Below are 11,255 nucleotides of genomic sequence, written 5' to 3'. Positions count from 1 at the left end.
AAATAAGTAACCAAACCATCGTATCTCGCACACACGCGTGGCGTCAAAACCTCGCGTAGGGTCAAACGGGTCCACAGCTCAGTCGCCTGCCCTCCCCTCCTAAACCCCTCGCTAATTAACTACTCCAATTAATTAAGAGAAACTAACCCTCGATTTACTTGGCCGGCCGCCGCCTCGCCTCGCCTCGCCTTTCCCCAGCCCGCCGCCCGCCGCGCGCGATCGATATCGCCAGCCGGGGCCGGCGCGGCTTTGCCATGGCCAGCGACGACGAGTGCTACGACTACTACGATGAAGACGAGGAGGGGCTGCTGGTGGACGAGGACGACGTCGGGCTGCTCGAGGACGAGGAGGCGCTGCCGGAGTTCCGCGCGGATCATTGGGTACGTGAGCCAACCAACAACAGTCTCTCTCTGCTCTTTCCAGCCCTACGAAGTCCAATCTAAACCCCGTGTTACTTTCGTGATGCCACTGCTGAAATCGGCATCGGCGTCGGACTGACTGGGTTCTGATGCGATCGATGCCCTTGGCACAGGGGTATTATGGCCGGCTGGTTTTAGAACCCTAGCTTTGGCTAGTGTGACGCACAGCTAGCTAGATCTTGCTGCTACGAATTAGTCAACCGATTCAGCTCCGATGTTAAACTGCTGATGTTGTATATATATAGTCTAATTAAAGGTGCAATCATTGGTTTTTGTTTGCCGAAAATTTAGATGTTTACGTTGTAGCCAATTATGATGAGACAAAAATATATAGTAGCATCTACGTACTAGTATTATCCAGTTCCATTTTTTTCCACGTGCTAAACTCTTCCAGTGGGAGCACTTGTACTGCTAATAATTACTCCGTCCGTTGCATAATTCTTGTGGTCGTTTTAGTTGAAGAATTATGGGATAAAGGGACTAGTCTGGATTGCTTATCACATGTTCCACCACTTGGCCCTTCTTGGGTATGGTCACGACTCACACATATTTTCACATTTGACTTGGGTCTTATTGGTTTAAGGTGCAGCTTATGTTACTGAATTGTTAAAGTGGGTGTTTTTAGACATTGACATGTGGGAGAAAAGTTGCTTATTTTGATTGATGAAATCATTCACTCTTATTGTTTTGAGGATATATATGTACTAATTTAACCATTTGCATATCTATCAATTGTTGCAGGCCATCACAAGAAAGTCCCTTTCAACCGCTCAGGTGAACTAAATGACATTACTTAAGAGTTCAAAGTTTATAACCTTCCCATATAATTAATTAATTCCATCTGATGACATTGTTGTTTGACTACAGCAACAAGAACTGTCCATGGTTATGACCTTGGTGAACCTAGAGCCGCACAATGCCCGCGCTCTCCTTATGCACCATCGATGGAAGATGGACCGCATCACCGACTTCCTCGAGCGCAGAGGGCGAGATGGCTTATTCAAGGAGGCGGGCATCATGGTGCCGCCAGAGGAAAATAACACGGCATTTCCCTTTGGAACCGCTGCAGATAAGGGGGCTCACAAGAGATCCATAATTGCCACATGCAATGTGTGCTTTGATGACGTCTCCCAGTTGTCCGATGTCTCCACCATGGACTGTGGGCATTGCTTCTGCAACGACTGTGAGTACCTACACGCCTCAGCTGCCCCCTTCCAATAAAATGTTTATTATCTCTTGATATGCATGCATGCAATTCTATCGTTTAAGAACTTATTTGGTAGATTTTATGGTCTTTCTAGTTCAAAGGAATGTCACAAAATCTTGGAGGTTTCATTCACATTTTTTCTTCTATAGAGCTTGTTTGGTTAGTAAGATTTGGAACCATAGGAATGTTTTCTATAGGGGATGAGTGCAATTCAATTAGATACCAACCACATGGAGTTTTTTCGTTGTTTCGATGATATACGCATGAGATCCTGCAGAAAATTTTGAAGGACCTTTATTAAACAATCCTTGTTTTATTACCCATGTAAGATTTAACATGCCATGACATCTTAACCCTACATTTTTCTATTTATCCGTTTTGAAAATCTTGCAAACCAAGAAGAGACCCTTAATATTCGTGTGTTTATCTCTCGAAAAGAAAGGAGAGGAGATCATCTAACTTCGTTTTGCTTATACTTTGGTGGCACTAATTTAACGGTGCGATTGTTCAGGTTGGACGGAGCACTTTTTGGTCTCCCTGGACAGCGGCAGGAAACACATCCACTGCATGGAGGTGAAGTGCCCGGCCATCTGCGACGATGCCACCGTGAGGCGCCTCCTGGGCCTCAAGTACCCCGCCGCGGCCAAGCGCTTCGACGGCTTCGTCCTGGAGTCGTATCTGGAGAACAACGCGTCCGTGAAGTGGTGCCCGAGCGCCCCGCACTGCGGTCGCGCCATTCGCGTGGACGCGACTGACGCGAGCGATTGGTGCTGCGAGGTGGAGTGCCCTTGCGGCGTGAGCTTCTGCTTCAACTGCGCGGCACCGGCGCACTCGCCAGTCCCGTGCTCCATGTGGGACAAGTGGGACGCCAAGTTCCGCGGCGAGTCGGAGAACCTCAAGTGGATCCAAGTCAACACCAAGAGCTGCCCTGGCTGCCTCAAGCCCATCGAGAAGAACGGCGGCTGCAACCACGTCTCGTGCCCATGCGGCACCTACCTCTGGTAAGACCAAACCAACACACCGGCCACTTCTTCTCTCTCAGCATGCAGAAGTAAACATAACTCACATGTGCTGATTTACTACAGCTATGCGTGTGGCGGGAAGCTGGATGCAAGCCACAACTGCAACCGCTACGACGAGAAGACGGTGGCGAGCTACGACGCCATCCGGCGGCAGATGCTGCGGTTCACGCACTACTGCGACCGCTTCAACGTGCACGCCGCCTCGCGCAAGGCGGAGCAGGAGGGCACGCTGTGGCCGTCCATCCTCAAGAGGATCCTGCAGCTGGAGTCGGCCCCCAACGTCCGCCCCCTCAACCGCGACGCCAGCTGGCTTGCCCGCGCGTACCACGCCCTGCTGGCCTCGCGCCTCGTGCTCTCCCGCTCCTACGCCTTCGCCTACTACATGTTCGGCGACGAGGTGCGCACGCGCCCCGCCGACAGGGCCAGCCTCGCCATGGGCAAGGAGCTCTTCGAGAACCAGCAGGAGCAGCTCGAGCGCAACGCCGAGCGCCTCTCCAAGGTGCTCGCCACCGAGGCGCCCACCGTGCTGGAAGAGGACCAGGTGGTGCGAACCATGCAGGAGACCGTCAACCTCGCCAAGATCGTCGACTCCCACTGCAGGGAGATGTACACCTGCATCCAGGACGAGCTGCTGCCGCTGCTCCTCGAAACCATGAACATCGCCCCGTACCGCCCGGACGGGCCAGACAAGGCCAAGGACCTGCCGGCCTAACGGATGTATACCAATATAAAAGTTCGAGAACTCCTTTTTTTTAGCTCTGTTGCAGAGCTCGGCAACGAGAATTAAATACCAGCAAATAAAAGTTGGGCTGAGTTGATGAAATTTGTACACAAATACCGAGTGAAATTGATTGGATAGAAGTGGAATTCATATGATTCTGTTTTACGGGGTGGGGATACGGGGTCTGCTAGTTTGGACGAGTTTCCAACCCCTCAAAACAGGGTTTTTGACAAATTGGATATTAGAACCAATACAACATTCACATTGAATAAAAAATTTAAATCACACAATAATCATCATAATTATTACAATAATATTTTTCGGAACTGCCAACAAATGTTCTAATGGAAAAATCAAATAAATAACAAATATTCCCGCAATCAAACAATCAAGATAACTGTTTCACACATATAAGAATATGAAATGAATGTAAAAACTCATTGGCCATGCAACTGCTAGTGTTGATCAATCATATCTTGGGTGAACTGGTGATGAGTCTCGGCATCTTCAATGCTGCGATGCGCTGCAAGAAAATCTTCAATCAGATCAGGGTTCCGCTGGGGCTGCACTCGGGTGCCAACATTGTCATAGAAACATGGCAAGTTCAACCCTCTCTCATCTTCAATGATCATCTTGTGAAGAATCACACAACATGTCATGATTTCAACAAGAGTTTCCTTGTCCCAAAACCTTGCAGGACCCCGGACAATGGCAAATCTTGCTTGCAAAACACCAAAAACTCTCTCAATGTCCTTGCGGCATGCCTCTTGATTTCTGGTGAAGCAAGCTTTTTTTCTTGTCAAAGGCTTGTCCTTTTTCTCTTTAATGGACTTGACAAGAGTTGCATAGTTAGGGTAAATACCATCTGTGAGATAGTACTCCATGGTGTACTCATTGTTCATAACTTTGTAGTTACAAGTTGGAGCTTCACCCTTTACTAGTCTTGCAAATAAAGGAGATCTATTTAAGACGTTGATTCGCTGAGTGTCCCCGGCAGTCCAAAAAAAAAGCATGCCAAATCCATAAGTCCTGCGAGGCCACAGCTTCAAGACCAATGGTAGCATCATGGATTTTGCCACAACACATTCCATGCCATGCTTTTGGACAAATTTTCCATGTCCAATGCATGCAATCCAGACTACCAAGCATCCCCGGCCACCCCCTCTTTTCATTGATCTCCATGAGTCTCTTCGTATCTTGCTCATCTGGATCTCGGAGATATGTCTTACCATACATCTTGATCACCATCTTGGCAAACATACGCACGCAATCCGTGGTTGTTTGTACAACAATGCGAAGGTACTCATCGGTATAGTCTGCTGGGATACCGTATGCAATCACCCTCATGGCGGCTGATATTTTCGAAATGGGCTAAATCCCATGACATGGGCACAATTCCTCTCCTTTGTTTTAAGTAATCGCAATTTGCCTCGCTGTCTCTGACGATTGTCTTGAACAAACTCCTACGCATTCGATATCTTCTACGGAAGAGGCGGGTAGGATAGATCGGTACCTCGGCAAAATAATCTCGCATCAGCTATTCGTGGCCGAGTGCGCGGTTCCGCAGGATGCACATACGCCCCATAGTGGATCCTTTTCATGCCGAACAGGAGCAGCATCATCTCCGTGTCATCGTCGTTCAGCAGCTCGTCGAGGTCCGAATCATCGGAATCCGACAAGGACCAATCGGTCGACGAATCCACCAAATCCTCCATATACACATCCTCCAAAGTCATCTACCACCGTGAAGCATAGATCAACCTCCAAGCACATCGATTGTACCGGCGAAAACGAAGAGGAACACGATGGAGTACTCATTGTGGGTTTGACGGCGGAGTACTCACCGTGGGTTTGACGGCGGAGGAGACCACGGTGGGGGTGCGGCGACGCGCGCGGAGGGGCGCGGATTGATACGTCCAATTTGCATCACTATTTTATATCATAATTTGCTGTTATTCATTGATATATTTCATATTGGGACACAATACTTATGTTATTTCATCTATTTTGCATGTTTCATCATTATTGGAGGATCAAGCACCGGAGCCAGGATTCTGCTGGAAAAAGCACCGTCAGAACGCAATATTTCGGAAGATCAACTGTGGAAGGAAATTATACCAAAAATCCTATTTTTCAAGATGACGAAGGAAGCCAGAAGGAGGAGCTGAGAAGGCCCAAGGTGGGGCCAGACCACAGGCCGGCGCGGCCCATGGCCTGGCCGCGCCACCTTGTGGTGTGGGGGCCCCACAGCCCCTTTCGCCTCCTTTTCTTCGCGAAACCCTTCGTCCCGAAAACCTAAGCCACAGAGGGTACCTCGCGAAGAGCCACAGCCGCCTCTGCGGGGCGGAGAACACCAGAGAGAAAAGAACTTTTGCGTACGACGTCGAAAAAAAGCGTATAATATATCAAAATCATCGTGGGAAAAAGTTACATCCGAATTCACCAGGGTTTACCCGGTTAGCCAAATTTTAGATTCTCAAAATTCCAAATCAAAATATGAAAGCAGGAAGATTTTAGGTTTTTTCCAAAACTTTAGAATTTTATATATTTTTTATTTTTTAAAAATTAAAATTAATAATTATAAGATTTTTTGATTCCCAGAATAACTATTACTTTTATCAAATTATAAGATTTTCAAATTTTCAGGTTTAAAGTTTGGCAAAAAAATATTAAAAGTTTAAAAAATATATATATAAATAATACAAATTAAAAAGTTAATTTTATTTATTTATTCAACATTATTATTACATCATTACTTTTGTTTATTAAAGAAATTATTTGCAATACAAATAATAAAGAAGTGTCATATTGACCAACATGTTAATAGGATTGATATGATACTACTATCAACAACATGCGCGCGAAACACTTGGAAGTGGGACGGAAAGGAACCCGGAAGTTAAGCGTGCTAGTGTTGGAGTAGTGTGAGGATGGGTGACCAACCGGGAAGTTTGACCAAGGGTAAGTAATTGACTAGAGATTAAGTGTAGTTAGAGACTAACGGAAATATTAGAAATTATGAAAAAAAGGGAGTGAAAAATAATTAGAAAAAAATGGATAAAAAAAATTAAACGAAATAGCCTTTTTGTGAAAAAAAATAAAAAAAAAAGATCTCCAGCCCCGCGGGCACCTAAGGAACCGGTACTAAAGGATGGAGGCCTTTAGTGCCGGATCTTTAGTACCGGTTCCAAAACCGGTACTAAAGGCCCTTTCAAACCGGTACAAAAGGGGGGTTTCTCTACTAGTGCAACCGCTCAGGTGAACTAAATGACATTACTTAAGAGTTCAAAGTTTATAACCTTCCCATATAATTAATTAATTCCATCTGATGACATTGTTGTTTGACTACAGCAACAAGAACTGTCCATGGTTATGACCTTGGTGAACCTAGAGCCACACAATGCCCGCGCTCTCCTTATGCACCATCGATGGAAGATGGACCGCATCACCGACTTCCTCGAGCGCAGAGGGCGAGATGGCTTATTCAAGGAGGCGGGCATCATGGTGCCGCCAGAGGAAAATAACACGGCATTTCCCTTTGGAACCGCTGCAGATAAGGGGGCTCACAAGAGATCCAGAATTGCCACATGCAATGTGTGCTTTGATGACGTCTCCCAGTTGTCCGATGTCTCCACCATGGACTGTGGGCATTGCTTCTGCAACGACTGTGAGTACCTACACGCCTCAGCTGCCCCCTTCCAATAAAATGTTTATTATCTCTTGATATGCATGCATGCAATTCTATCGTTTAAGAACTTATTTGGTAGATTTATGGTCTTTCTAGTTCAAAGGAATGTCACAAAATCTTGGAGGTTTCATTCACATTTTTTCTTCTATAGAGCTTGTTTGGTTAGTAAGATTTGGAACCATAGGAATGTTTTCTATAGGGGATGAGTGCAATTCAATTAGATACCAACCACATGGAGTTTTTTCGTTGTTTCGATGATATACGCATGAGATCCTGCAGAAAATTTTGAAGGACCTTTATTAAACAATCCTTGTTTTATTACCCATGTAAGATTTAACATGCCATGACATCTTAACCCTACATTTTTCTATTTATCCGTTTTGAAAATCTTGCAAACCAAGAAGAGACCCTTAATATTCGTGTGTTTATCTCTCGAAAAGAAAGGAGAGGAGATCATCTAACTTCGTTTTGCTTATACTTTGGTGGCACTAATTTAACGGTGCGATTGTTCAGGTTGGACGGAGCACTTTTTGGTCTCCCTGGACAGCGGCAGGAAACACATCCACTGCATGGAGGTGAAGTGCCCGGCCATCTGCGACGATGCCACCGTGAGGCGCCTCCTGGGCCTCAAGTACCCCGCCGCGGCCAAGCGCTTCGACGGCTTCGTCCTGGAGTCGTATCTGGAGAACAACGCGTCCGTGAAGTGGTGCCCGAGCGCCCCGCACTGCGGTCGCGCCATTCGCGTGGACGCGACTGACGCGAGCGATTGGTGCTGCGAGGTGGAGTGCCCTTGCGGCGTGAGCTTCTGCTTCAACTGCGCGGCACCGGCGCACTCGCCAGTCCCGTGCTCCATGTGGGACAAGTGGGACGCCAAGTTCCGCGGCGAGTCGGAGAACCTCAAGTGGATCCAAGTCAACACCAAGAGCTGCCCTGGCTGCCTCAAGCCCATCGAGAAGAACGGCGGCTGCAACCACGTCTCGTGCCCATGCGGCACCTACCTCTGGTAAGACCAAACCAACACACCGGCCACTTCTTCTCTCTCAGCATGCAGAAGTAAACATAACTCACATGTGCTGATTTACTACAGCTATGCGTGTGGCGGGAAGCTGGATGCAAGCCACAACTGCAACCGCTACGACGAGAAGACGGTGGCGAGCTACGACGCCATCCGGCGGCAGATGCTGCGGTTCACGCACTACTGCGACCGCTTCAACGTGCACGCCGCCTCGCGCAAGGCGGAGCAGGAGGGCACGCTGTGGCCGTCCATCCTCAAGAGGATCCTGCAGCTGGAGTCGGCCCCCAACGTCCGCCCCCTCAACCGCGACGCCAGCTGGCTTGCCCGCGCGTACCACGCCCTGCTGGCCTCGCGCCTCGTGCTCTCCCGCTCCTACGCCTTCGCCTACTACATGTTCGGCGACGAGGTGCGCACGCGCCCCGCCGACAGGGCCAGCCTCGCCATGGGCAAGGAGCTCTTCGAGAACCAGCAGGAGCAGCTCGAGCGCAACGCCGAGCGCCTCTCCAAGGTGCTCGCCACCGAGGCGCCCACCGTGCTGGAAGAGGACCAGGTGGTGCGAACCATGCAGGAGACCGTCAACCTCGCCAAGATCGTCGACTCCCACTGCAGGGAGATGTACACCTGCATCCAGGACGAGCTGCTGCCGCTGCTCCTCGAAACCATGAACATCGCCCCGTACCGCCCGGACGGGCCAGACAAGGCCAAGGACCTGCCGGCCTAACGGATGTATACCAATATAAAAGTTCGAGAACTCCTTTTTTTTTTAGCTCTGTTGCAGAGCTCGGCAACGAGAATTAAATACCAGCAAATAAAAGTTGGGCTGAGTTGATGAAATTTGTACACAAATACCGAGTGAAATTGATTGGATAGAAGTGGAATTCATATGATTCTGTTTTACGGGGTGGGGATACGGGGTCTGCTAGTTTGGACGAGTTTCCAACCCCTCAAAACAGGGTTTTTGACAAATTGGATATTAGAACCAATACAACATTCACATTGAATAAAAAATTTAAATCACACAATAATCATCATAATTATTACAATAATATTTTTCGGAACTGCCAACAAATGTTCTAATGGAAAAATCAAATAAATAACAAATATTCCCGCAATCAAACAATCAAGATAACTGTTTCACACATATAAGAATATGAAATGAATGTAAAAACTCATTGGCCATGCAACTGCTAGTGTTGATCAATCATATCTTGGGTGAACTGGTGATGAGTCTCGGCATCTTCAATGCTGCGATGCGCTGCAAGAAAATCTTCAATCAGATCAGGGTTCCGCTGGGGCTGCACTCGGGTGCCAACATTGTCATAGAAACATGGCAAGTTCAACCCTCTCTCATCTTCAATGATCATCTTGTGAAGAATCACACAACATGTCATGATTTCAACAAGAGTTTCCTTGTCCCAAAACCTTGCAGGACCCCGGACAATGGCAAATCTTGCTTGCAAAACACCAAAAACTCTCTCAATGTCCTTGCGGCATGCCTCTTGATTTCTGGTGAAGCAAGCTTTTTTTCTTGTCAAAGGCTTGTCCTTTTTCTCTTTAATGGACTTGACAAGAGTTGCATAGTTAGGGTAAATACCATCTGTGAGATAGTACTCCATGGTGTACTCATTGTTCATAACTTTGTAGTTACAAGTTGGAGCTTCACCCTTTACTAGTCTTGCAAATAAAGGAGATCTATTTAAGACGTTGATTCGCTGAGTGTCCCCGGCAGTCCAAAAAAAAAGCATGCCAAATCCATAAGTCCTGCGAGGCCACAGCTTCAAGACCAATGGTAGCATCATGGATTTTGCCACAACACATTCCATGCCATGCTTTTGGACAAATTTTCCATGTCCAATGCATGCAATCCAGACTACCAAGCATCCCCGGCCACCCCCTCTTTTCATTGATCTCCATGAGTCTCTTCGTATCTTGCTCATCTGGATCTCGGAGATATGTCTTACCATACATCTTGATCACCATCTTGGCAAACATACGCACGCAATCCGTGGTTGTTTGTACAACAATGCGAAGGTACTCATCGGTATAGTCTGCTGGGATACCGTATGCAATCACCCTCATGGCGGCTGATATTTTCTGAAATGGGCTAAATCCCATGACATGGGCACAATTCCTCTCCTTTGTTTTAAGTAATCGCAATTTGCCTCGCTGTCTCTGACGATTGTCTTGAACAAACTCCTACGCATTCGATATCTTCTACGGAAGAGGCGGGTAGGATAGATCGGTACCTCGGCAAAATAATCTCGCATCAGCTGTTCGTGGCCGAGTGCGCGGTTCCGCAGGATGCACATACGCCCCATAGTGGATCCTTTTCATGCCGAACAGGAGCAGCATCATCTCCGTGTCATCGTCGTTCAGCAGCTCGTCGAGGTCCGAATCATCGGAATCCGACAAGGACCAATCGGTCGACGAATCCACCAAATCCTCCATATACACATCCTCCAAAGTCATCTACCACCGTGAAGCATAGATCAACCTCCAAGCACATCGATTGTACCGGCGAAAACGAAGAGGAACACGATGGAGTACTCATTGTGGGTTTGACGGCGGAGTACTCACCGTGGGTTTGACGGCGGAGGAGACCACGGTGGGGGTGCGGCGACGCGCGCGGAGGGGCGCGGATTGATACGTCCAATTTGCATCACTATTTTATATCATAATTTGCTGTTATTCATTGATATATTTCATATTGGGACACAATACTTATGTTATTTCATCTATTTTGCATGTTTCATCATTATTGGAGGATCAAGCACCGGAGCCAGGATTCTGCTGGAAAAAGCACCGTCAGAACGCAATATTTCGGAAGATCAACTGTGGAAGGAAATTATACCAAAAATCCTATTTTTCAAGATGACGAAGGAAGCCAGAAGGAGGAGCTGAGAAGGCCCAAGGTGGGGCCAGACCACAGGCCGGCGCGGCCCATGGCCTGGCCGCGCCACCTTGTGGTGTGGGGGCCCCACAGCCCCTTTCGCCTCCTTTTCTTCGCGAAACCCTTCGTCCCGAAAACCTAAGCCACAGAGGGTACCTCGCGAAGAGCCACAGCCGCCTCTGCGGGGCGGAGAACACCAGAGAGAAAAGAGCTCTCCGGCGGGCAGGAATCCGCCGGGGAAATTCCCTCCCGGAGGGGGAAATCGACGCCATCGTCACCGTCATCGAACTGGA

General features: G+C 47.9%; 2 protein-coding genes across 2 annotated transcripts; both read left to right on the top strand.

Moving 5' to 3' along the window:
• Nucleotides 1-254: 254 nt before the first annotated feature.
• Nucleotides 255-3,472, top strand: LOC127293784 (probable E3 ubiquitin-protein ligase ARI1). Its single transcript, XM_051323441.2, has 5 exons — nt 255-380; nt 1,161-1,193; nt 1,287-1,602; nt 2,138-2,627; nt 2,712-3,472. The coding sequence occupies exons 1-5, from the start codon at nt 255-257 to the stop codon at nt 3,358-3,360; spliced, it is 1,614 nt and encodes a 537-aa protein (XP_051179401.1). The 3' UTR covers nt 3,361-3,472.
• A 3,255-nt stretch (nt 3,473-6,727) lies between these two features.
• LOC139830904 (probable E3 ubiquitin-protein ligase ARI1) lies at nt 6,728-8,907 on the top strand. The gene is made up of 3 exons (XM_071819664.1): nt 6,728-7,036; nt 7,571-8,060; nt 8,145-8,907. The coding sequence occupies exons 1-3, from the start codon at nt 6,736-6,738 to the stop codon at nt 8,791-8,793; spliced, it is 1,440 nt and encodes a 479-aa protein (XP_071675765.1). The 5' UTR covers nt 6,728-6,735; the 3' UTR covers nt 8,794-8,907.
• The last annotated feature ends 2,348 nt before the right edge of the window (nt 8,908-11,255 follow it).

This window comes from Lolium perenne, chromosome 4, assembly GCF_019359855.2.
Source record: "Lolium perenne isolate Kyuss_39 chromosome 4, Kyuss_2.0, whole genome shotgun sequence".
NCBI classification, from domain to species: domain Eukaryota; kingdom Viridiplantae; phylum Streptophyta; class Magnoliopsida; order Poales; family Poaceae; genus Lolium; species Lolium perenne.
Note: the sequence above shows the minus strand (reverse complement) of the source record. Positions and strands in the feature narration are given on the sequence as shown.